General features: G+C 57.0%; 2 protein-coding genes across 3 annotated transcripts; one reads left to right on the top strand and one right to left on the bottom strand.

The window, feature by feature from the left end:
- Positions 1-1,891: 1,891 nt before the first annotated feature.
- On the top strand, positions 1,892-5,864 carry LZTS2 (leucine zipper tumor suppressor 2). Of its 2 annotated transcripts, XM_065894504.1 has the most exons (4): positions 1,892-2,299; positions 2,931-3,596; positions 4,116-4,367; positions 5,181-5,864. In XM_065894504.1, exons 1-4 carry the CDS (start codon positions 1,892-1,894, stop codon positions 5,862-5,864), a joined length of 2,010 nt encoding a protein of 669 aa, XP_065750576.1. The 2 variants fall into 2 exon arrangements, with proteins under 2 accessions (XP_065750576.1, XP_065750577.1); XM_065894505.1 differs by lacking the exon at positions 2,931-3,596.
- Positions 5,865-7,143: 1,279 nt separating this feature from the next.
- On the bottom strand, positions 7,144-24,544 carry PDZD7 (PDZ domain containing 7). Its single transcript, XM_065893893.1, is given in 16 exon segments — positions 7,144-7,542; positions 7,964-8,064; positions 8,380-8,967; positions 9,799-9,870; positions 10,022-10,113; positions 10,239-10,330; positions 13,358-13,533; positions 14,126-14,176; positions 15,753-15,950; positions 16,456-16,863; positions 17,251-17,311; positions 18,521-18,668; positions 18,881-19,057; positions 19,576-19,750; positions 20,055-20,195; positions 24,322-24,544. Coding segments are annotated over 16 exon segments (3,102 nt in total).
- Between the last annotated feature and the right edge of the window lie 1,714 nt (positions 24,545-26,258).

The raw sequence follows: 26,258 nt of genomic DNA, 5'->3' as shown, positions 1-26,258 counted from the left end.
CTCTGTCTCCTCCCCTCAGTTTCCACTTTCTCTGTGCTCACAGAAGTGGGGAAATGGAGACAGAGATGCCAGCCCCCATGGCCCCCTAAGAAGCCCCTTCCCCACTGTTTTCTCCAGGCCCTGGAGTGGTCTGGGAGAGGGCAGAGGAGGGGGTGTTCCATTGGCTTTGCTCAGGGCTGGCGCTTGTGGGGTGGACTCAGCCCCTGCCCCTGCTCCGTGGACACCAGTCACCCCGACCCCCAGCTCCCAGCTCCTCCTTCCTCAGTCTGGACACCTCCCTGGTTCTCCAGATCTTCTGACTTGAGCGGGGAGGGGGGGTGGGGGCGGACTTAACGGAACACACGCAAGAATGAAGGAGAGCAGATCAAGCAAAGACTCAACGTGTCTCTCTCCTCTCCCCACAATCCAGTGAGTGACAAAAACCAGGCTCCCACTCACCCAGTTGGCCCTGCGTGCCACCCAGGCTCTCACCCTCTCTCTCACATGCTCCCATGCACACACGGTGCTCTATACACACTTGTGCACCCTCATTTCCTACTCACACACTTGTGTAAGATACATAAACTCATGTATATATGAATGGACATCTAACCAAACATATTCTCTCACATAGTCACAGTCATACACCACAAATTCACTTATGTATGCATTTGTAACTTTCACATACTTTCTGAGACACCCTATTTACACACACACTTTTGTAAGATATGCACATATGAGTTCACATACATATGCATGTATATCTGAAGGTACTAAATGCATCTATCCAAACATATATACTCACACATTCATTCATGATATTTTCAAACACAGTGCTCGGATTCATGCTCTGGTACACACACACAGTTTCACACAGTGCTCGGATTCATGCTCTTGCACACACAGTTTCACACACACACAAATAAGTAAGACGCATACACTCCTACGCAATTCTCTGTCCACTTCTTGGCTCCCGTTCTGCGTGATGACTTCAGCAGATGCCTGGTCTTCAGCCTCAGGACTGGGGAGGGAGTTCCGGGTGGAGACTCGCTGTCCCCTTCCAGGAAGGAGCAGGGCCTGGGGAGGTGGAGCCCTCTTCCCTGGGCTCCAGGGAAATGAGATCTTGGAGCAGCTGCCAGAGGTGATGGTAGAGCTTCTATCCTCATCCCCTTGGGGTTACTCTGGGGAATGTCCAAAGCTAGAAGGTTTCATAGGGGTTGGCAGTGGGTCTGTGTAGGCTTCTCTAGGCCTGACTGATTGGGTGTGGTGAGGCTAGTTGTCATGGAAACAGGCATGAGCCTGCATCCACCTCTTGGAGGCAGGAGACCCCAGAGGGTACCTGTGGGCTCCCTAAGAGCTCTGAGTTCTTGTTTGACCAGCTCCACCCTTGCCGCCTGTCTGTCTGGGAGAAACTGAGGCCCAGCTGGGGGAGGCTGGGCACTGCCTGGCCTTAGCTCTTTGTTTCCTAATTACCATCTGAGTTGCTGACTGCACCCCTGAGGTTGCCCAGACTGCCTCTAATGAGGCCACCTGTCCCAGGGGACCAAGGACTGGTGCTGGGAGCTGGTAGAGAGGGCTCCCTCCCTAACTTGAGTCCTGGCCTCTGTGGGGCCCCATTCCGTCATCATCCCTGCTTGGTAGATTCAGTCCTCAGCCATGTTTAGACCAGAATTGGGCAGTGGCCTGGGGCCCAGGGATAAGTGAGGTTCTTGCCAAGACTCGGAGGGGATGCCTTGCGGGGAGGGTATCATTGTTTGTTACTGATGTCGGGGGGCTGTTTGACCTGGGACAAAGGACCAGGAGGAACTCGATACCTTATATAGGGAGGGAGCTCAAGATGGAGAGACTGACACCACTGCCCTGCTCACAGGTTTCCCTGGAGGCCCTTGGCCAGGCCTGAGCCTCTGCTGCCATGGCCATTGTGCAGACGCTGCCAGTGCCACTGGAGCCCGCTCCTGAGGCCGCCACTGCCCCACAAGCTCCAGCCATGGGCAGCGTGAGCAGCCTCATCTCAGGCCGGCCCTGCCCTGGGGGGCCGGCTCCTCCCCGCCATCACGGCCCCCCGGGGCCCACCTTCTTCCGCCAGCAGGATGGGCTGCTGCAGGGTGGCTATGAGGCACAGGAGCCGCTGTGCCCAGCTGTGCCCCCCAGGAAGGCTGTCCCTGGCTCCAGCTTTACCTACGTCAATGAAGACTTCCGGACAGAGTCACCCCCCAGCCCAAGCAGTGACATCGAAGATGCCCGAGAGCAGCGGGCACGCAATGCCCATCTCCGCGGTCCCCCACCAAAGCTCATCCCTGTCTCCGGAAAGCTGGAGAAGGTGAGGACCAGCCCTTTCTTTGGGGCCTGGGTGGAATCAGGGGTCCCCTGGAGAAGCCAAAATTAGGAGACCTATTTAGAGGGAGGAGTGTGGGCTCCAGATTCACCAGACCTGGCTTCTCATCCCAACTCTGCCTCATTCTGGTTGTATGACCTCAGAGAAGTCATTTAACCTTTCTGAGTCTCAGTTCCTATATCTGTAAAATGGAGGTAATAGGTCAACTCTTAGAGGATTGTTGGGAGAACTACATCTGATGATGTGTGTAAAGCGTTTAGCCTAGTGCCTGGCACGTAACATGTACTCGGTACGTGTTAGCTGCTTAGAAATACTGTTTTACACTTAAGACAACGTGTTTGAATTTGAGCAAGGCCCGTAACTGCTGAGCCTCCATTTCCTCATCTGCGGGTGAGAGAGTGATAATATTTTGCCCGTATGGCTGTGGTAATGATCTGGGAGGAACGTGTTAAATTGTTTGACATAAAGCTGACACTCAGGAGGCCCTCAGCCAGTGGGAGCAATTGTTATTAGTATATGGGGATTGGGGACCCCGGATGGGAGGGCAGGGAGTATGATAAGGGCTTTGAAAGATTGGGCGGCCTCATCCCCATTGTCAAGTGGCACCTCATTTCAGAACATGGAGAAAATTGTGATCCGCCCAACAGCCTTCAAGCCAGTGCTGCCCAAACCTCGAGGGGCACCATCCCTACCTAGCTTCCTGGGTCCTCGGGCTGCCGGACTGTCAGGAAGCCAAGGCAGCCTAACGCAGCTGTTTGGGGGCCCTGCCTCGTCCTCCTCCTCCTCCTCCTCCTCCTCGGCTGCCGACAAACCCCTGACACTGAGTGGCTGGGCCAGCAGCTGTCCATCGGGAACTCTATCCGACTCCGGCCGAAACTCACTGTCCAGCTTGCCCACTTACAGCACTGGGGGTGCAGAGCCAGCCACCAGCTCCCCAGGCGGGCACCTGCCTTCCCACGGCCCTGGGCGGGGGGCACTGCCTGGGCCAGCCCGAGGGGCCCCCACTGGGCCCTCCCACTCAGACAGCGGCCGATCTTCCTCCAGCAAGAGCACAGGCTCCCTGGGGGGCCGCATGGCCGGGGGGCTCTTGGGCAGCGGTCCCCGGGCCTCCCCTGACAGCAGCTCTTGTGGGGAACGCTCCCCGCCACCGCCTCCACCCCCTCCACCCCCTTCGGACGAGGCCCTGCTGCATTGTGTCCTGGAAGGAAAGCTCCGAGACCGGGAGGCAGAGCTGCAGCAGCTGCGGGACAGTCTGGACGAGAGCGAGGTGACCATGTGCCGGGTGTGGTCAGTGGCAGTGACGGGGGTGGCATGGCAGGACATCCACAGGTGCTGGGAATACAAGAAGCATTTCTGTCTGTGCTGAGGGGCAGGTGTCGGGCTATTGCACTGTGACCCCATCCCCACCCCAGCTGTCTGGCTTACACTGTAGAGTGGTTGACACAGCACCACCATTTACTGTCCTTCAGACTTGCACAAGTTACTTAGTTGTACTGAGCCTCAGTTTCCTCATCTATAAGTGGGGATGTTCCTGGCCTCAGGGTTATCTTGAAGATTAAGTAGGGTGAAGGGTGTAAAGTGCTTAGACAAATGCCTGGCACCTGGGAAGCGCTTGCTGTTATTGTTGTGTCGCTTTTCATAAAAGTAGCTGCTACTGTTGGTATTGTAATTATTGAATGGAATCTACCTTCCCTGAGCCCAGGACGGGAGCCAGGGCAGTCGGTGATTGGGGAGCTGGGGGTGGCCAGGGCTTGAGGTTTGGGGGAGCCACCAGGACCCACGCCTACCCTCTCGCCCATAGGTGTACGAGGAACGGCAGCGGCACTGGCAGCGCGAGGCCCTGCGAGAGGACGGCGCGGCCCAGGCGCAGCGGGCGCAGCGGGCCCAACAGCTGCTGCAGCTTCAGGTGTTCCAGCTGCAGCAGGAGAAGCGGCAGCTGCAGGATGACTTTGCACAGCTGCTGCAGGAACGTGAGCAGCTGGAGCGGCGCTGCGCCACCTTCGAGCGGGAGCAGCGGGAGCTCGGGCCACGGCTGGAGGAGACCAAGTGGGAGGTGGGCCAGACCAGGATGGGCAGGGAGCAGGGCCTTTGGCAGGGGGGTGGGGGTGGGGAGTGGGTAAGCCTTGAAAGGAGGGGCCCAGCCACACCCCCTCACCTGCCACCCCCAGAGGGCCTCCCCTTCCTCACCTTTGTGAGATGAGGCTCCCCCTTTGACCTCCCTTTCTGGGTGCGGGTCTTCTTGGGCCTCCACATGTGGTCTCATTGGTCTGGTCTAAGTGCACACGTAGCCAGTAACGTTCCTATCCACTGCCTTCCCGGCATAATGAGAATGAGAGTGTAGTGCTTGCTGCTCAACAGGCGCTATTCTAAGCGTGCAGTGTGGAGTGTGTCCTCTAATCCTCATAGCCACCCTGTGAAGTGGGTGCTGTTAACGCCCTCATTTTATAGGTGAGGAAAGTGAGACCCAGAAAGGCTGGAGCCAGAGATCACACCTAGTCAGTGGCTGAGCTGAGATCTGAACCCAGGCAGTCTGGCTCCAGTGTCTCTGCTTTTCACCAGGATACTGTAGTGCCTCTCAACTGGAAATGTGGGCACTGCCCTCAGTTGCTTCCACTCCTACCAAACCCGCCACCACCCAGTCCCCAGGGCGCTACTGCTTTGTGATGGTTTAAAGACCCCAGCTTTGAAAGCAAAACATCTGGGTCTGTATTCCACCGTAGCCAATTAATAGCCGTCTCATTATCCCCATCGGTAAAATGGGTATAATGATCAAACCACCTCTCCCCAAATGCCCAGCATGATGTCAGGGCCTGACACCCTGGGAGAACACTTCTCACCATCCTTTCTGACTATCTCCCACCCCCAGGTGTGCCAGAAGTCAGGCGAGATCTCCCTCCTGAAGCAGCAACTGAAGGAATCTCAGGCAGAGCTGGTGCAGAAGGGCAGCGAGCTGGTGGCCCTGCGAGTGGCGCTGCGGGAGGCCCGGGCGGCACTGCGGGTCAGTGAGGGCCGGGCGCGGGGCCTCCAGGAGGCAGCCCGAACACGGGAGCTGGAGCTGGAGGCCTGTTCCCAGGAGCTGCAGCGGCACCGCCAGGAGGCTGAGCGGCTGCGGGAGAAAGCTGGGCAGTTGGACACCGAGGCGGCTGGCCTCCGGGAACCCCCTGGGCCTCCTGCCACTGCTGACCCATTCCTCCTGTCAGAGAGTGATGAGGCCAAGGCACAGCGGGCAGCAGCCGGGGTTGGGGGCAGCCTGCGGGCCCAGGTGGAGCGGCTCCGGGCGGAGCTGCAGCGGGAGCGGCGGCGAGGCGAGGAGCAGCGGGACAGCTTCGAGGAGGAGCGGCTGGCCTGGCAGGCGGAGAAGGAGCAGGTGATCCGCTACCAGAAGCAGCTGCAGCACAACTACATCCAGATGTACCGACGCAACCGGCAGCTGGAGCAGGAGCTGCAGCAGCTCAGCCTGGAGCTGGAGGCCCGGGAACTTGCGGACCTGGGCCTGGCGGAGCCAGCTCCCTGCATCTGCCTGGAGGAGATCACTGCCACCGAAATCTAGGGCCTCGGCATCCAGCTCTGCGGGGAGGTCTACTGAATGTAGATGGTAGCCTCAGATCCACTGAGGGCCCCGAAGTCGGAGGGCCCCAGGGCCACTTGTCCCCTGTGATCCAGGCCTCTGGGCCTCTGTCAAGGACTCAGGGCTGCCCTGTGATTTGGATGAGCAAGATCAGACTCCTTGAAGGTCCCTGTGTTCACTGTCACCCCGAGGCTCCTACTCACTCAGCCTATTTCACTCACCAACTACTGCCATTGCCACTCTGCCAGCCCCGTTCACCCCCAGCATTCCAGCCCACCCAGCCAGGGGGCTGGGAAGAGGAAGGGGCTCCCTCATCTCCACATTCTCCCCATCACACAGCCAGAGTGAGCCAAACAGCGCCAGCTGCTCCAGATGTGCCTGCCCCCACCCTGCCCGTGTTGGGGGACAGGGCTGGGAGCGGGGTCTGATCCCCAGGTTCCAGCTCTGCAGCCTCTCTCCTGGGGTAAGGGGGCTATAGTCAGACCAAAGGAAGAACTCAGAAATGTCTTGTTTATTTGTATTTGTGACCAAGTGGCCCCTCCCCCACACCCAGGTTTATGGCCTTGTTTTCACTTGTATATTTTTCACATTGTAAATTTCTTGTACAAACCCAAAGAAAAAAATTAAAAAAATTTTTTTGTTTTTAGAAAATGATGAGTGTGCTGGATAAAGATTACGGGAAATTGTTTGACCCCCACGCCCTCTTTATTTGCTGGCTATTCCCCTAACCCCTCATGGAGGTCTTCCAGGGAGAAAGGGTGATGGGGGAGGGACAAATCCAGCAGAAAATCTGAGTTCCTAGTGGACCACAACATGAAATGGGCTCTTGGGGTTTGAGAAACGAGAAAAGACTCCCATCCTGTCCCTTGCACAGAACACTGCTTGGGGCTGGGGGCTAGATACAGCGACCCCCTTGAGGGCCCTATCTGAGAGTGCCTGTCCCTCACTGGGGGAATCACCAAGCCTAAGCCCCAGACCTTGGGTTTCCCAACCCCCTTCCTGTCTTGGGGGGTTGGGGATAGTGAGCTGGTGACAGAGCTGCCCAGTAGCACCTTGTCCTTGACACCAGGTTTATCTGGAATGGGCAGAGCCTTAGTGACAACTGGGGAGGGAGAATGGGGGGGGAGAGGAGCTGAGCCACCAGTGTGGAGCTTTGGGAGTAGGCAAGGCAAGCAGGAGTGGCAGGTTCTTGAGGCCTGAAGAGGTTAGTAGGTGAGGTCCAGGGGATGGCAGGAGGATTCTCTGGGGTCAGTGGGAAGAGTTACGGGGTAGCCGGGGAGAGTCTGGGATTAGTATCAGGAGGCTGGAAGACTGGAGAGGGCACTGGGCTGGGGGTCAGCTGGAGAAGCCTGGCATCAGTGGGAGGGGTCTGGGTATGGGTGGGAAGGGCGTTAATGGGAGGTTCTGGGAGCCAGTGGGAGGTAGCCAGAGTACCATCAAGGGGTCAGCGGGCAGGGGAATGGTCACCAGGAAGCTGCTGTTCAGTGAGGGCTGATGAGTCAGAGGGTAAGGGCAGTGGGTCGGGCCTGGGGACCCTGACCACAAGCTCCATGGGCTCCCGAGCCTTGTTTCGATAAGCCCGGCGGATGGTGTCTACTGCCCGCTGGTGGGTCACCTGCTCCAGGCTCTCTCCATCCACGGCCACAAGCTCAAAGCCAGCCTGGGATGGGGGTGGGAGAATCACAGACCTCCCTCCTCAGGTCAACCCCACACCACCACCCAACCTCTCACCTCCACCAGCTAGGACACTCCTCCCCATCTGGGCTCTGGGCGGAGGCGATGGACAATGGGACTTTTGTGTCCAGAGCCGGTTGGGGGCAGGGTGGGGTGCAGACAATTGCCTTTTGTCCCTTGGGGCTAGCGGTGTAACAGGATGGGCCACCCTCAGGCGCAGGCTGGCATGAGGGGACAGATTTTTCCCTAGGTCTGCGCATCCTTCAGGCCTAACCCCGCTGCTCCCAAGCCTCCTCCCATGACCTGGTCTAAACATGTCTGGCTGGAAGATGAGCATGTACCAGCCCCGCCCCCTGCCAGAATTCAGCTCTGGGCCTAGGGAGTGGGCCTGGGTGCCCTTCACCCACCTGAAGGGCCCCACTGAGGAAGGCGGCGCCCCCAGGGAAGATCTTTTCTATCTTCACCATGGGCTGCACCTTGGACTCAATGCCCCCAGAAATGCTGATGCCTAGTGAGAGGGAGAAACACTGGGTTACCGTGCAGCCACACCCCTAAAGCCCAGAGCTCCCAGGAGAACCCAGGACCCATCCCTAAATAGAGAGCCCCCAACTTCTCCCAAACCCCCAGATTCTATTACTACTCAATCCTCAACTCACTCTAGACCCCAAACCTCCCAAATATGGACCCTCCCAACTATATCCTAATATCCCGATTTTTTCCCTAGTCCCAGGTCCCCTAGTTATACCCCAAAACCAAGCCCACCAACCTCACCCACACCCAAGAGCCCCCACCCCCCAGCAGGTGCAGTCCCGCCTGGACTCACCCAAGGACTGCTTCATCTTGGATAGTGTGACGGTCCTCAGCTCCCCACTGGGGACCTTCGTGGCTGCCTCCTCGGCTGTCCCACCAGTTCCGTTCTCAGAGGGCCCTTGACTGCCCCCTGCCTTGGCCACCTGCCCATCCGTAGGTCGTGGCAGAGGAGGCCTGGCCTTCCGAGGCTTGTGGTAGCGCCCGCTGGCTGTGCTGGGAGTGGGGATAGGTGCCGGGGATGGGGAACGCCTGCGTCCGGGGGACTTGCCTCTGCCCCGGCTGCGGCTGCGGCTCTGGCTTGGGCCCTGGCTCCGGCTCTGCCGAGGGCCCTCTAGGGTCAAGGGTTCTGTCAGCAGCCAGTTAGGCCTCGGGGGCCGGGGAGCCACAGGGGGTGGCTGGGGAGGGGGTGTGCAGGCGCTTCTGCGTGAGATGAAGGCATCTACTGGCACATCCTGGAGAGGGGGGATCCCTTTATGAGGGTGGCGGGAGGCAGAGGCACCCAGGGAGACCTGGAGGCCCCCCAGACGCTCCCTCAGCTCCCCATCATCTTCCTCCTCTGAGAAGCCGTTCACAGGAAGTAGGTAGAAGCCTCCACGACTGTCTGGGGAAGAGGGCCAAGGTCAGGCCGCCTTCTCAACAGCCCAGACCACCTTACCAGACCCCAGTCCTTGCCTTTGTTGGTGTAGGGAGACCCAGGCCTGGGTTTGCTCAGGCCCTGTGGCAGCGTGCCCGGGTTCTATTGCAATAGTATTTTAAAACTTTCTATTGTCATAGTTACAGTTTTATTTAAGTAACTATTACAATAGCAAGTAAAAATATGACTCCCACACCAAGCTGGTAATTTCTCAGAGGTTATTGCATAGAATGAGATGATTTAAAAAGTGAGTGGATTTAAAACCCAATTATTAAGGGGCTTCCCTGGTGGCACAGTGGTTAAGAATCCGCCTGCCAATGCAGGTGACACAGGTTCGAGCCCTGGTCCGGGAAGATCCCACATGCCTTGGAGCAGCTAAGCCCGTGAGCCACAACTACTGAGCCCGTGAGCTACCAACTACTGAAGCCCGCGCTCCTAGAGCCCATGCTCCATAACAAGAGAAGCCACAACGATGAGAAGCTCGCGCACCACAATGAAGAGCAGCCCCCGCTCGCCGCAACTAAAGAAGGCCCGCGTGCAGGAACGAAGACCCAATACAGCCAAAAATAAAATTAATTAATTAAAAAATTTTTTTAAAATTATTAAGTAAATAATAGTACAGATGGTGAGTGGACATGATGAAAATGGGTTCTGGCAGACGAGGGATTTCTTTCAGGGAAACACACATACCTCTTAAGCCGCGACAGCCCACACGGGGACAAGGATGGAAGGTTCACTCTCCCTCCCCCAGCCCCGCTCGGGTGTGCCCCCTCCCCGGGCTCTGGGACTCTGACTGACCAGGCACAGGAGTGATGAGGTGACGCTTGGGCGGTGTGTCCTGCCGGGCTGGTCGCAAGGCAGGAGGCCAAACTGGTTGGAGAGGAGAGCAGGTCAGGAACAAGGCTCCCTGATGGGCCCAGCTGAAAGGGCCCAGGCAATCTCTGCCCCTCTCCACTGGGAGGCCACGCCTCCAGCCCCACCTGTGGCTCGGGAGCCACAGTCCTGCCCCCTGGCTGCTGACCTGCCTGGCTCTTGAGGGCCTCAAAAGCCTCCAGCTCCACAGGCATCACCATGCTGTCGAAGCGACCCAGGTCTGTGGGGGCCACCACACCCCTGGGGGAGGGCAAGAGACGAGGAGTGGTCAGGGCTCAGTTCTGGAGGTGCCTGGAGGGACTTCAGCCCTGGAGAGGTTAGGGGAGGTATTGGGGATCCCCTTCCTGCCCCCAAGCCCTCACCACCTGATGTCCCTCAGCAACAGCAGCTTCGCAGGCCTGTCCAGAATGGCCAGCAGGGGCCTCACCAGGTCTTCCACGCCGCCCTCATGCACGTACTGCAGAGAGAGGCATCACAGGTCAGATAGCAGCAGGGACTTCCAGACCCCGGTGAGGGGGCATGCCTGGGCATGGAGGGGCCCCACGTTTTGGAAAGGTTCTCCCCACCCCCGGGCTGTCTTATCTTGGTGACTGGGTGGAAGCCTGCAATAATAATGACAGAGCTGTAACAGCAATAACAATAACAGCTTTGAATCTTTTTCTAGGCCTCGTACACATGGTCCCTCATTTAGCAACCACTCTGAGAGAGACATCAATTATTCCCGTTTCACAGATGAGGGAACTGAGGCTCAGAGAGAAGGACTTTGCCCCAGGCCACACAGATGAGGAAGTGTGAAGAGGGACTGGAACCTGAGAGCTCTGGCTCCGGCCTGCTGTGGTACCGGAAAAGGATGTGCAGGGCGTGGACTCTCCTCCCCACCCCACCTCCCGGGCTGAAGGAAGGAATTTGAGCCAAAGTCTAGGCTGTGCGCCTGGCTGTCCCAGCTTGTGTCTGCACAGACCTACAAATTAGGCTTTGTTCAAGGCTGGAATGGGGACTCTGGGGAAGGGGTGGCCCTACAGAAAGCCTCTCCAGTCAGTACCCAGGGTGGTGGAGGCCTTTCTGCCTGGCACTGCCCAGATGCCACCAGCCACACCCCACCGACGCAGACAAACTGGCAAACTGTATACTGGGAGCCACCCGACTTGGACAGCACACTGCCCCCTAGTGCCATGAGGGACACACATACTGGTTCCGGGACACACACAGAGCAACCCGGGCGTGCACAGACACAGGGAAACAGCACACCCTGGTGGCCAGAGTGAGACATTCATAAATATCTGGAAATTCAGCTGTGTTTGTGGCCCTAAACCACACACAAAATTACAGGGACCCACACTTACAAATATGGACAATACACCCCCTTTTGTCTGGAGAGAGATACACGTAATTTCACAGAACCAGTCACATATGTGCACACACTTCAAGTCCACAAACCTGTGTTCAGCTTCCACTAAGTGCCAGGTCCTGTACTGGGCAGTGGGGACACGACAGAGAGCTACATGCTCCAGTAAGCTACAGACCACTGGCGACGGGGCAGAGGGAGTCTCAGAGGAGGGTGGGAAGATCAAAGGAGGCTGCATGGAGGAGATGGCCTTTCACTGACTCTTAAGGATAAATGCAGGGAAACAGCATGATAGCTGGCAGGAAAGGGTAGTGTGGAATAATGGGTAGATAGAGGTTGAACTGGAACATGGGGTACATGGAGGGCCTCCATATAGGCTGTACAGTTTGTGACTACAGTGTGAGTAGTTCCCCTAGAGTTGTGCAATTCGTAGGCTGTATAAACCAGTGTTATATGTTATACCGAGGGAAGAGGATGTGATGTGGTGACCATGGGAAAGCAGAGGTTAGTGAATTGGGGAATCAAATCAGGGAGGGCCTTGAATGTGAGGATAAGGAACTTGTACTCTATTCTGCCAAAGATATGAGGCTGCAAGGGGGCTTGGGGAGTGTAAAGTGATCAGAGAGGTGGTTTATAATACCTGGTCTGGCGGCTGTGGGGAGATGGCTCAGAGGGGGAGAGAGAAGGGAGGCTTGGGGTTCGGGAACCACACATCCAAGTCACTAGCGGAGCTTTACTAATCATTCCAGCCAGGACTCCACCCCGAGGGTCTGATCTCTTGGTGTGGGTGGGGCTTGGGTCAGGTTGGGTGGTAGGCATTGCTCCCTAGGTGCTCTGGGACACAGAGAGAGGCCCTCCTGGCCTGGGCAGGGTGGGAGGAGCAGAGGGGTGGAGGAACAGGAGCCTACCAAAGAAACTGATGCAGAGCTCCACCTAGTGGCCAGGGCCTAGAGTTGCAGGCTCACAAAGGCTTGGTACGCACAGCCCTACTTGGCGCTCAGAGCTGAGCGTGACACTCAACTCAGTTTAGCCCAGAGGCCTTTAGCTGCCCCCCAGATGCACCCCCATATGTAGCTCTACTGTAAACCAAGCATTGGCAGAAGGATGCATGAATTAGTGTGCCTCAGTCTCCAGGTGACATACACACAGATACAACCGTACAGTTAGGTCAACACAAACTCAGGTACCCCAGAGATTAACAAAGGCACATGTCACACAGACATAACACAGCCCCACCGTGACCAAGGTGAGGGAGTCGGGGGAACCACAAACAATTTCCTGAAACTCCTCAGCTTGCCCTGGTATACAGGATCACGTGTACACTGATGCAGATCGAGCACAAGGAACCCATCACAGGAAACCTGCAGGTTCTTGAGACAGAGGGATAGGAGAGGGCCTTCCAATCCCCTGGAGGGCGTGGCCTGTGCCTCCTGCAGCCTCCCCAACACCCAGGCTACAAAGACTCCCTCAGATCTACCCTCTACCCCACCGTGGGGCCCTCTGCTTCTGTCTGAAGTTGAACGAAACAGAGAGCAACAGTGCAGGTGTTGGGGGAGGCTTGGGGTATGTTGGGAGGACAAAAGATTACTGACTTGGGTAACAGGGGAAGGTGCTTGGCAAGAGGCCAGACCTGTTGGCTGACCCAGGAGTGGAAGGAGGCATGAGGGGTGGGGAAGCCTGGGTTTAGAAGAGAACAGAGAACAGAGCAGGTGGCTGCAGGGACCCAAGTCCTGAACTCATCACCTGTCTGGTCTGGCTCCTTCTCCCCTCAGCTTAAATATCACCTCCTCAGGGAGGCCCTCCCAGACCACACCATCTAGTTTGTGCCTCTTAGGTTATTTTCTCATGTTCTTTTTCTTCACAGTACTTCACATGGTTTGTCAGTATGGGTGCTTAGGTTTTAGTTACTGTCTATCTTCCCTTCCTGGCTGTGAGCTCAGCGTGTGTGTGTGTGTGTCTGTGGGTCCATGTGTCTGTGTGTCTGTGTGCACTCACGAGTTACAGGGGTAACTTCTGCTTTTACTTACCACTGGCCTCGCAGTGTCAAGCCCAGATACTGGTCAATAGATAGTGGCCTGAATGAAGGGTTAGGAGACTGAGTGACCATGTACTAGGGCTGGGGACGGGCTGGAGGCTCACCCGGGAACAGTGGCGGGTGACAGCAAGCACCTCGTCATCAGTCAGCAGCCTCCGGGCCAGGTCCTGAATCAGGGGCCTTCGGCTCTCCCAGGCCTGCACCCTCTCATCCACGTTGGGCAGCTGGCTGGAGGGGCTCCTGGACCTGGCAGAGAGCAGAGTCCGGCCCCTCTCCCGGTCTGCAGGGCAGGAGCAAAAGGGTATGATGAAGGAGCCAGGAGCCATCCATAAGAGGAGGCAGGGGGGCTCCCCTCAGTGGGGTCAGACCCCAGAACAGACTGGCTAAGGGGCCCATGTACCCCCAACGGAATCCCAGTCTAGCCCAGGTGCTCCCCACCATGGTCTCCCATACAATCTGCTCATCATTGGAGCTCCAATCCAGGCCCTTCAGCCCCAAACACAGACCCCTATCCCAGGCTGTTCCTTAGTGGAGTCCTAGCCCAGTGCCCCCTGGGCCCCCTGAACGTCCCTACTGGAGTTCTAGCAAGGTTACCTCCCTCATATCTCCAAAATATCTGTCTTTGGGGAGACCCAACTCAAGCTCCCATTCCTCAAAAATGCACCCCAATATCTGTCTGCAACCCTATCTTTCTTAGAAAGTATAGTCCAATTCTTTTAGCTGCCCCCCAATGTGTACCTTCCTATCTGTCTGATCCCCCATGCTTGACCCCAGCTGAGTTTAGCCCAAAGCCCCTAAGCTACTACCCCCAGTATGCACCCCATCTGCAGCTCTACCATAAACCAGGCTCGGTAGAGGGATGCACGCATTACCACGTCTCAGCCTCCAGGTGACAAACTTCGGCACGGATCCCGCTCCCCCTGCTATGAAGAAGAAAGAGGCTCAGTTGCAGCCCTGGTCCCCAATCTGAAAATGGGGTTTGGGGGCTCAGGACTGGCTGGATCACTGGGTGGAATGGAGCGTTCAAGGCTGGAAGGTGGCAGGACCGGGAAGCAAGAGGCCAGGCTATTGAGGAGGGTCTTGAAGGCCATGTTCAGGCCAGGGATTCATTCACAGGCAATGGGGAGTCAGTGAGGCTTTGGATCAAGAGAGGGTCCAGTCTGCTCCCTGCTCATGGAGGTTCATTTGGAAGCAAATGAATGGAGGGAAGAACCCCAAGGGCAAATCACCTACCTTCAAGGGACAGAGAGAAAAAGAGGAGCCTTTGAAGGAGAGGAGTGGCCAGAGAAGTAGGAGGAGAACCAGGAGAGAGCAGGGCCCTGGGGGCTTTGGAAAAAGAGATGGCTTTAGGGAGGGGGCTGGCCTGCCCTGATTTGAAGTGGTTGTCTCTCCCATGAGACTGTCACCTTGAGACCCCAGGGAGGGGCAAGGCCCAGCCCCTCATCCCCTGGTTGTTTTTGCCTACCCAACATCCACTCTCCCTTCTGGAAACAGCACCCTGATTTTATTTGGGGACCACCCCACCCCCACCCCATTCTCAGTCCCTGTACTCCAGGGTGGACACATGACCCAGGCTGCCCAATGAAAGCACCTCTCTCTCTCCCAGATGACAAGTGATGTGTTGGGCACGTGATCCCAGCTCGGGCAATGAGAGCCTTAAGCTGGAACTATTTAAGGAGAAGCTCTTTCCCCTGAGTTGCTAAGCGACAGTGGCCTTCTTACCTCCAAGTGGCAAAGCCAGCAAGATAATGAAGCCAACCCAGGGGAAAGAGGAACCAGAAGATGAAGGGGGCAGATGTCTGGGAAGATTGTTTAAACGTTTAGACCCAGCTTACACCAGTAGCTGAGCCAAGAAGCGCTTTTTAAAGCTAGCTTGAGTTGAGTTTCTGTTACAGGCAACCCCTATAGTCTCAACTCATCCATTTTTGGTCCAGTCTCTGAATCTCACCAGAGAGATGAGACACCCTCTGTAAGTGTCCTTAGGAAGCCCCTGACATGAGTGAAGCCTGTCTAGGCCTTCCTGCCTGGCCCTTGATCTACAAATGGCCTTGCTCAAGATGGTTCTAGAAGTGGGTAAAGCCTGTGGAGCTCTGGCCAGGGGAGGTGAAGCCAAATGCTCTAGGAAAGGAGTGCCCTGCCTCCCCTCAATGCCAAGAGCACGGGGATCTGACCCAAGGCTTTCTCGTCTATGCTGTGACTCTCCTCAGTTTTCCCTTCTGTAAAATGGGAAGATAAGGCAGTATAACAAGGACCATTATATTTTCTGAGCACCTTCTGTGTGTCAGACCATGTGCTAAGTGATTAACATACACTAATTCACTTATTCCTCATTATTCCCAAAGAAATAGGTATTATTACTCTCATTTTACTCATGACGCTCGCAAGGTGAAGTGGTGGCTCACAGCTAGGACGAAACAGTGTGGGATTTAAGCTCAGACCTGCTGGAGGCCGGAGTGGACTTTTCCTCTGTCCTGCTTGGCTGACCTGCCCAGTACTTACCTTTCTCCAGGTCCGGGTGGGGGCGGGACCTGGCTGTGCTCCCACTGTCCAGCGTCCAGACCTCTCTGCGCCCGTCCCCTGCCAGCCGCCCCTGCCGCCCTCCCTTGAAGAAGAGGTTCATCAGGGTCTTGGAGCGCTGCAGGGCCCCCTTCTCCCCAGGGGACCCCGACTTCTCCTTCCTCCGCTGTTTCTTCTCCTCTGCAGACACGAGGGAGCACCCGGGGGGCTGGAGGGGTGGGCAGAAGGGAAGGACGAGGGGCAGGGGTGTGGGGAGGGGCAGAGAAAAGGGAGAGTAGGGGGCAGACGGGATCTGCAGCCATGTGGGGAGGTGGGGATGAGCACAGGGCTGGGGTTCCTCTTTCAGCTTTCTACCCCTCCCCCCCCCCCCACAGCTACAGCTATGTGAGGAGTGTGTGTGTGTCTGTCTGTCTGTCTGTAGGCAGGGCTGGGAACTCCGGGATGGAGGGGCTGGGTTAGGGCTGGTTTGGGGCCCAGGGCTGACAAGCTGGGGCTGGGGCTGAGGGTAGGTTTGGGGCCCAGGACTAGTTTGAAATGGAGCCCAGAGCAGGGTCTGAGTGTGTTCTGCAGCTGGCGCTGGGGCAAAGCCTGGTGCAAAGGAAGCTTTGGGGCCCAGGGCAGGGTGCGGGACAGGTTTTGGAGCAGGGGCTTTGCAGAGAGCAGCAGCCACCCATCCCCCACATACCCCACAAGGTTAGGTGGCTCTGGGAGCGGGTGATGGGGGGCCGGGGTTGGCTGAGGGCCAGGAGCAGAGCAGTTTTGGGGGACTCAGAGAGTGCAGAGTCAAGGCGGGGGGCAGGCGGGGGGCCGTCGGAGCGGATGGCCGTGTCCCTGAGGATGACTGTGGGCCGCACACTACACCAGGTCTCCACGTGGCCCCCCGTGTCTGGCTCCGTCTGCATGGCCGTGTCTGCCCGCCCCCGGCCTGGTCCCCAGCTGCCCGACTCCTCAGGCCCCAGGCAGACATCCAGGTGGTCCGAGGGCAGGGAGCTCCAGCCATCGGCCGAGCTGTAGGGGGCACTGGAGGCGAACGAGGAGGCGCTGGAGCTGCTCTCCGAGGCGGGGGACAGCTGCTGCAGCACCCCGTTGCTCACTGCGGGCAGTGGGAAGGGCAGGGGCGTCTCAGTGATCCGGCCAGGTGGCTTTGGGGCCCTGCCGGGGCCGCAGGCCACCCGTGGGCTTGGCGGCAGCAAGGTTTGAAGCATGGGGTCTAGGGAACCAGCTGCTCAGCCATCCTGCCACTGACTGGTTGAGAGATCTTAAGCAAGTCACTTCTTCTTCAACCACCCCCTGCAACTCCAGACCCCAGGAGAGCCTGTAAAGGAACCGCAGCTTCTCGGAGGAGAGCCCATAAATGGCTCTGGGCGTGTGAAAGTCCTGAGGAGATCTTGGTGCCCCTGCCCACTTATTCTACAGAAATTTCAGCCCCAATTTAGGGCCTCAGCCCCTTCCTTCCAACCTTGGAGGCTTGGCTACTTACATCGATCCAGCCAACAGTATTCAGAAACCATCTCCTTGTAGGCAGGATACCGGCCAGTCTCCTGGGGAGGGCATGGTGGGCACAGGAGGGCACAGGGGAGTGGGTGAGGAGGGAGGGTAAGAATGGAGGAGCAATGGGACAAGAGTCAACTTTTCAACCTGATTATTCTCCTCCGAGCTCATCATGTTCTAGCCACACCAGCCACTTTGTTTCTGAACGTGCCAAGTTCCTCTATACTTTAGGGCCTTTGCACTTGCTGTCCCTTCTGCCTGGATTCTCTTCCTTTAGCTCGTCTTATGGCCAGCTCTTCAGGTGTCACCTCCTCAGAGCTGAAAGGTCCTGACCCCCCTGGCTAAAAGAGCCTTCCCAAATTACCCCATCCCACCTCTCTGTTAATTTCCCTACAGCAGCTGTCACAGTCCGCATGCACCTAGTTTGTCTGTTTCCCTCCAGTAGCAGAGACCTAGCCTATCTTGTTCACTGCTGTGACCCAGTACCTGGCATAGTGGCTGCCGTGTAATAGGTACTCAAAAATATTGAATGAATGAATGGGGGCAGAGTGGGAGAGAGGAGGAGTGTTTGGGATAATCTGAGAGGAAGGAAAGGGAGAAACGGGATGTGGGAGAGGTGGGAAATAGAGGCGGTGGTGGGGGGATGGCAGGGGAGGCACTGAATGGTGAGAAGGAAGAAGTCTGACAAGGGAGACGACGGGGGCAGGGGCCAGGGTTGGGCGCTAGGGGAGAGTGAGACATCACCTCTTCCGGGAGCCAGGGTGAGAAGGACTTGATCCTTAGGCAAGTGTGAGACCCACATGAATAATGAATCCAGGCATATCCCCTGAAACACAATCTCTGGCTCCAGCCCAGACCTCCCTGCCCTGTGCCCTGAGGATGCCCACTACCCAGGTCCTGCCCAAAGCCACAGCTACCACCCCCCTTTCTTGGCAGGACTCCTTTCTGGGTGGAGGCCCCTAGACCTCCACCACTCATACAAAGGGACACTGGCCTACGCATCTGGTGGGGAGCTGGACAGAAACCAGGCCTTCCTACTGATCAACTGAGTAATTGACTCTGATTCCTGAGTTATGTCACCTCTCTGAGCCTCAGTTTCTTCTTCTGTGAAATAGGTATGAGGACAATGCCTGCCCTACCTCTCACGAGGCTGTGGAAAGTCATAAGTTGCACAGCGATGGGCAACATTAAGTGCTAGAGTGGTCTGGGAAGTCCTTCCTATAGTCTGGCCTCTCCCTGTCTCCCACAGTCCTGCCCACCTTGATGGTCAACATGATGTGTGTTTGGCCCTTCAGCACCTCCACGGCTTGGCTGTGGCTGATGTCGTCGAACCTGACACCATTGGCCGCCAGGACCTGGTCCCCCACCTTGATGCCGTTCTCCTCGGCCAGTCCACCGTGGTCCACTCTGGGGTCAGAAAGGAGGCATTCTGATAGGCGACCTGGCTGCTCTCCCTCACCCTATTCCAGACTCTTGCATACAGGGATACACCAGTCAAACCCCTTGACTCTCCTCCTCCGACCCCCTCTCCAGATCCCATCCCTGACCTAGGTCATTGGCCAGGACTCACTTGCTGACCCATCCCCAGGTTCCAGCCCAACCCCTGCCCCAGCCCTCACTTGGACACATAGATGCCCAGGCCAAACTCCTTGCCCCCGCGGATGTTGAAGCCCAGGCAGAAGTCATCAGAGGTTGTGTAGAGATGGACGATGCGCCGTGCGCCGTCCTCTGAGCCACTGTCAGAGGGCGTTGAGCTGTACTTTTCCACCACCAGCCGCCGATTGACCACATCCACCCTGGACAACAGCACGGGGCCCTCAGCCTGGGCCCTCAGCCACCACCGGCCACCCCCTCACCTCCCAGCAGCCAAAACAATTGCATAGGAAAGGCAGGGCTGCCTCTGGGGGACTCCCAGACCTGAGATCTTCACTGGGACATAGATTTCATCAAGCCAGGGAAACCATGCAAATCTCTCTTTATTGAGCAGCTCTAACTGCCAGGCCCCATTTCAAATCCTCCCCGGGCCCCGAGGGAGAGGCCCTGTACTGGCCCCTGGCTCACAGCCGCAGCATGGAGGGGCAGGGCCACCGGGGTCTGAGACAGCAGAGTGTTGTGTGGAGGGCTTGGGGAGAGAAATGGCCTTTTCTCATTTCAAGGTTGGGCTGTCGGATCCCTGTGTTTCCAGTGCCAGGGGATGGGAAGAACAGAAGCCATACTAGCCAGGCCCCCGGCTGAGCCCTGTGCCATTGGCCTCTCCCTCCATGGCTTTGGGTGGTGGTGCTGGGGTGGGTGGGGTGGGACCAGGCCTGCTCACCACGTGGTCTTCTCCTTGGAGAACTTGATGCCTGGTACGCGGCCCATGCGCCTCACCATCATGTGCAGGCAGCTGCTGCCCGTCAGCACCTTCACAGCACTGCCCATCGTGGTGCTCTCCAGGCTCAGCCCATTCACCTCGGTGATCTTATCACCCACGCACAGACCAGCCCGCTCTGCACCAGGGGAGGCATGGCTGGCGTGGGCCACTTGGGAGAAGTCCCCCAGGTTGAGGCTGAGCCTCTCCCATCAGACTAGGCTCCCTGGGGTAAAACCTCTTTGATGAGATTGGGATCCCCAGGTAGGGTCTGTGTATCTGCCATCAGACAGGGACCTACCTGTTCATTAGCCCCTTCCATCTCCCCATTGGATCAGGCCCTCCAAAGCGGAGGGCCCTCTCCTCTTATTCTTGACAACAGCATCTCCGCACCCCACCAAAGTGGGGGTCACGTCCGAAGCCAGGACCTGGGCGCCACTCACCTGCACTGCTCCCCTTCTCCACTTTGCTGACGAAGATGCCCAGGCCGTGCTCAGAGCCGCCCCGCACACTGAACCCCAGCCTCCCAGCTGGACTCTTCTCCACTCGAACTGCATGGATGATGTCACTTTCATCGCTGTTGGCTGTTGGCGTAGGGACACAGGCATGACTCCCCTGCCCATTCTGGGCAGAGAGGGACCCTGGCCTCCCCAGCTTGGGGCCTGCGAAGGCTGGGTTGCTGGGCACCGGCACCCAGGGCCCTAAATGAGGGGGTAGGTAGCTAATTTCTGAGTCCTCTCTGGGTGATTTTGAGACCATGGGCCAGGGAGGGTGTGGGAGCAGGCAGGACAGGACTCTATGCTAGAAGACACGGTCCTCCTTTCCTCATAATGCAGGGTCTGTGTGTGTGTGTGTGTGTGTGTGTGTGTGTATCTAATCCTTACTAAGCTACCCATGACCACAGGCCTGGGATAGGCCAAATTCTGAAAAATCCTGCCACTCTGAGAGTCAGATGGATGGGAAAGATGTTCAAGATTCCATTCTACGAGGCACAGTTGAGGAAGTCTGGGCTCTCCAGCTTGCAGTAGAGATGAGTATGGTAAGTCTATATTCAAATAGTTGAAGAGCTCTTCTATAAAAGGCATTAGATGTTTTTGTCTGTGTAATCCATAAGGCAGAACGAAGCCCACGCAGTGGAGTTATATGGAGGAAGATTTAATCAGGGAAAACTTTCTAAAACCTTCAGTTGGCAGACAATGGAATGAATTTTCCAAGGAAAGGTAGTGAGTTTCCCATCACTGGAGGCATACAAGCTGATACCTAGTAAGTCCCTGTCTGGGATGTTGTGGAAGGATCCCTGAGGCCCCTTGTATCTCATAGACTCTGTGATCCTGGAGGTGAGGGCTCTAGGAGCTAACTGACTACATGAGGAAAGAAACTCAAACCACCATGCCTCAGTATGTGCCCAGAGCACAGAAGTGGTCCTCTCCATCAGTGATGGGGAAAGTCAGAGGAGGGGGTCCTTAGGGACTGGAGCTGTCAGGGAAGGTTTCTTGGAGGATGGGATTTGGATGGGTGGAGGGGAAGGGAAAGGCACTGATGAGGGGATGGAGTGAGCAAAGGCTCAGAGGTGGCCTTTTGGTTAGAGAAAAGGGGTAAGTTGGGTCCCAGTTGGGAAGGTCAGAGTTCTTCTTGCGGAAGGCTTACTCAGAGGTGTTTGAGAGGAGAAATATCACACACACACACACACACACACACACACACACACACACACACTTCTATTCGATCTAAGAGAAATCAGGTTACAGTACATGAGCAGGGAAACTCAGGAAGTAATCCCCAAGGGCAGCCTATAGGTGGGGACAGTGCAGGACAGAGGTGTGGGAGATGCTGGGGCTTCCTAGCTGATTCTATCTGCACAGGTCCCAGGATTTTCTCAGCCCAGACAAGGAGGCTTTTGCTCTCCCGCCCTCCAACCCTCTTTCTCCTCAGTCTCTCCTCGGGGGCCTCCCTAGGGCCGTGGGCCAGGGGGATGTCAAATCTGGGGTTTTGAGCCTAGGAGCTTGGGGCCTCTGAGGAGGGAAGATCCTCTACCTCTACTGCCCTAGCCTGGGGCCACCAGGCATCCCTCCAGGCACTCAGCAGCCCCTCACTATCTCCTCCCCTCCTGCCTCCTTTAGTCCATTCTCTCTACACAGTGGCCAGAGTCAACTTTCATACTAGATCATGCCTTTCCCCTGATTAAAAACCTCAGTGCCTACCCCTGCTTCTAGAAGGAGCTCCACATTCCTTCCATGCCCAATAACGCCCTCCCTGGGCTTTCCTCTGCCCACCTCTCTACACTCACCTCTGGCCACCCTCCCCAGCCTCATGACCTTTGGCCACAGTGACTGCCTTCCTGTTCCTCTCACCGGCCAGTCCTTTCAGTGTTCCCTCTGCCTGCGATGCCCTTGCCCAGACCTTCATAAAGCCACCTCCTATTTCCACTTCCCCCTGGCTCAAACACCACTTTCTCAGAGAAGCCTTCCTGGACAACGCTACCTAAGAAAGTCCCTTCCCCCTCCTCCCAGGTAGTCTCTGTTCGAATGGTTCTCAAAGCGAGCTCTCCAGACCAGCAGCATAGCAGCACCTGGAAAGTTATTAAAAATGTGAACTTGGGGGTTTTACCACAGACCCACTGAATCAGATTCTCTGGGTGTAGGGCCCAGTAACCTATCTAACAAGGCCCCCAGGCAATTCGGATGTATTCTAAAGTTTGAGAACCACTGCTCTATCATATCATCCAAATTAGTACCTTCAAGATTCTTACCATCCTTTCTCATCATTTGCTTATTTGTATATTATTTATCCTTGCTCTCTTTTCACTGGACTCTAAGCTCAGCCATGGTAGGGACTTAGTAATTCTTTCCACCAATGTATCCCCAGTTTTGTGCACTGTGCTTGATATTTGCTAAGTCTTCTTTTAATCAGTGAAATAATAAGTGGAATAATGAATAAATGAATGAATTAGGAGAGTGAGGAGAAAGGGCTGGTTGGGATTAAAGATAATACCATTTCTCTGGAACCCACTGAGTTTGAGGAGTTGGTGGGAACTCCTGGGTGATATGGGTGGTAGTGTTCCCCTTCCCACTGTGTCTCCCTTATCAGTTAACTTTAGGCCTCTGGAAAGTTCTAAATATTGATAATAACGTGGGGGAGGGGCTCCAGGCTGTGGTGAGTTGGGAGATGTTTGTGCCCAGGCAGAGGGGATGATTCTGAGCTCACAGGCTCCCAACCCAGACAAGCCAGCTGGCTGGAGCAAGGCCCCAGTCCTTCCATTGCTAGGGGATGCAGCCCTCCTGGCTGCACTAGGGCACTGGGGTGAGGCAGAGGGAGAGAGCACTCATGGAACTTCTGGAAGAGGGACAGTGTGCATAGGCCTCGCATCACAGTTGGGCATGGGGTATGTGGGCATGTGAGGGGGAGGTATAACGTAGTTCTTCCAATTCGATGGGACTTGCAAGGGCCGTGCTACAGTACCTCCTCTCTCCCCCTCTGCGTTTCCTAGCTTATCTGGCGACTTCTGCTCCATGTCCAGAATGACATGCTGCCCTGCTGCTCACCTGAAGTTGAGGCCGGGCTTGGTGGATGATGGGGGTGAGCGTGACGGGCCACTGGTGCAGGAAAGCCTGCTCCCTGAGCAACACGCTCCTCCCCTGCCCTGGTGCCCGGGATAGGGGACAGAGGGACCCAGCTGAGTCAGCGGGAAGGAGCAGGCTGAAAAGTCCAGTCTGGGATCCAGCCAGGGGAGCCCTGCTGGCTGAGAGAGAAGAGCGGAGCTGGAGATACTTATCTGGTCCCACCCATGGAAAGCCCAGGCCCAGGGGGCCCCACTCCCCTGCTGGTATTCAAGGTCCTGCCTTGGTCACCGGCTCTTTGTCGCCTCACATCTGTCACTGCAGCCAGGCTGTCTCCTAAGTGCCCACCCATCATACTCCATGCTTTCCGTTTCAACCTTGTCTGTGATATCTCCACCCCACCACCAGCTGCTGTCATTGCTCTGTCTCTAAGCCCTGCTACACTGGAAATTTCTGGAAGGTGAAGATTGAGCCTTATTTCTCTGTAGGTTCCCACAGGACCTAACAAGAGCTGGTATACAATAGGTGTGCAATGAAACGTTAAGCAACTACATAAGATTAGGTGTCCCCCTCCCTCAGGGCCCAGACCTGGGGCTCCCTCCCTATCCTCAACCCTCCTTTTCTCCCCACTCTTTGCAACATCTTCCACTTTACCTCTGTCTCCGTCCTCTGCACCTGAAGCCTTTAATTCTGTGTCCAGCTGGACATTCACTCCTCACAGCCCAGCACAGAGCTGGGCTCACACTGAACTGGTTGATGAAGAATGTCCCTCTCCATCCTGCCCACCCCCCAAAGTCATACATGAATGGGTCTGGAGAAAGGAAGAGTCCATAGGAGTGAGGGGCCAATTTAATGCTCTGCCTTGCTTCCTTGGGGGCTGGCATACCACACCCCCCTTCTCTACCTTCATGCCAGACCTCCCACCTCTGACCTCTCCACAATCCTGGAACACTAAAGGACCGGCTTAAAGGTGAGAAAAGGGTGGATGAGGAAGAGTCTATGGGTTACCAGAGGCTCTCTCTCCCTGCATCCCTATGATTCCCATTTCTTGAGTTCCCCCACCCACACTGGCTCTGCCCTCTCCTACCTAGTGCCTGCTCTCCCCTACCCCCCACCTGCAGTTCCCGGCCCAGTGGCTGGGCCCTGCTCCCACCTTCGATGGGGGAGTTGATGAGGATGACACGGCCCATGGGCGATGAGGCTCGGATTCCGCGGAGGGGCCCATTCAGCAGCCGCCGTTGCTTTCTCAGCAGGTATCGGGTTGCAGAGCCTGACTCGCTGCCCAGGTGGCCTCGGGAGGAGAGGGAGCTCAGAGAGCCAGAGCTTAGGTCTCTGAGGCCCACTGGGTCGAAGCCCACTGGGAAGCCATGCGCCATGGTGGCTAGACGGGGGTGGTGCCCTACAGGTCCAGAGGGAACCTGCTAGCCCTTGAGAGGAGGGCCCCACGTGCCCCAGGCTCCATGAGCCTTCTGTGCTGACTGGGATCTCAGGGACCTGGAGTCCCTGATCTCTGCTGCCTCTCAGGAGTGTGTGCTCCAGGCCTGCACAGGGAGAGCAGAGATTGGGGAAGGGGTGTGAATGCTGCCTCCGCTGCCCGCCAGAACTTCCACCCCACCCCCTGCTTGGGGCATCCTGCCTCCCACTCCTTAGGCCTCTCACCTCTCCCACCCCCTGGCCAGAGAACTGCCCAGTTCAGCCACCATTGTGGACTTCTGGAGCCATTTATACAACAAGGTGGGTGAGAACCTCTTTTTCACCCCTAGTTCCTGCTCTCAGCTGTCATCTACTCCGGTAGGTCCCCAGTCCTCAGTAGAGGTTGAGATAGTGGAGATGGGATTATTGCCGGCCCTAGGGTTGCAAGCAGTGTGAGAGAAATTTGGGCCAGTACAGTTCGCTGAACCACCCCTCCTGTGTATGTGGGTAGGGGGCCAGCCCCAGGGACTTGCGCCTCGAGGGGCTTCAGAACCTGGGACAGCTGCAGCCAAGGGCCCCAGAGATCCCCAGGCCCCAGGCTGCGGTCCCCTCTGTCCCCCCTTCCCTCCTGTCCAAAGAGGGGCGTGAACCTCTCCCAGCCTTGGGGGAAGGACCTGCTGGCGAGAGCCCCCCAACATCCCGCGCAAAACCTGGGCCAAATCCCTCAGAGCAGCTCCTGGACCCAGAACGCAGCACCCTACTCCCGGCTCGGTCCTCCCGGCCCCCCTCACCTGCTCGCGCGTGCTGCAGCCGCCAGCCTCGCCCGCCCGCGGGCGCGGGCGACAGCAGCAGCAGCAGCAGCAGGGGGATCCCCGCCCAAGCCTCGCCGAGGCTGAAGGAATAGGGCCGCCCAGCGCAGCCCCGGGCTCCCATTGGCTGGGGGGGCCGCCAATCACTCCCTCCAGCCACCTCCCTTGGGTGCCCCGGTCGGCCGTTTGGAATCTGGGCTGCGGCCTCTGGGTTCTACTCGCTCCAGTTCGAGTTCTGGTGCCCCACCCCGCACCGCGAACTTAGGCCTTTGGTCTCAGCTCGCCCGGCTCCCGCCACCGGTTCAGCGCAGGGGAGCCCAGAACCACGTCTTCTCCAGGCCAAACCAGCTACCAGGGCTCATGGAATTGCCACCCCTCCGCGGTCACCCTTGAGGCCTCAGCGAGGGAATGCCACCTGGGCAGAGCGGGGCGTGAGCCTGCGGTGGGCAGGAGCGCGGGCTGGCACCTGGGTGTGCAGCACGCATGCTCTGTATGGTGACTGGGTGAGTTGGGAGTGTGTGTGTGTGTGTGTGTGTGTGTGTGTGTGTGTGTGTGTGTTTGAGCGCTGCCTTCATATGCATCCTCCTATGTCAGAAAGTGTCTCTCTGGCCACCCAGTTCTGGAAAGGACGCAAGGCAGGGAAGCTGGTTCCAGGACACTAGAAGGAGGAAGACTCTTTCTGATCCACTTTCTTGATGCAGACAGAGGTACCTTGAGCTTTCTGCCCCTTCACATCCGGGGCAGGGACTGCGGCCAGGGTCTGTGATGCAGGGGTAGGGATTGGGGCATAAGGAAACTGGGGACCCAGTGGAGCTAGAGGTTATAGAGGGGAGTATAGAGGGAACTAGGGAGGAGGAAAGGGCTGGGG

This window comes from Phocoena phocoena, chromosome 16 (genome assembly GCF_963924675.1).
Source record: "Phocoena phocoena chromosome 16, mPhoPho1.1, whole genome shotgun sequence".
Classification (NCBI taxonomy): domain Eukaryota; kingdom Metazoa; phylum Chordata; class Mammalia; order Artiodactyla; family Phocoenidae; genus Phocoena; species Phocoena phocoena.
This window is presented reverse-complemented; position numbering and strand designations above follow the sequence as displayed.

Coding starts and splice junctions, on each gene's coding strand:
- LZTS2 (XM_065894504.1), top strand. CDS start 1,892: ATGGCCATTGTGCAGACGCTGCCAGTGCCACTGGAGCCCGCTCCTGAG. Junction 3,597..4,115: donor GCGAGGTGACCATGTGCCGG/GTGTGGTCAGTG, acceptor TCTCGCCCATAG/GTGTACGAGGAACGGCAGCG. Junction 4,368..5,180: donor TGGAGGAGACCAAGTGGGAG/GTGGGCCAGACC, acceptor TCCCACCCCCAG/GTGTGCCAGAAGTCAGGCGA.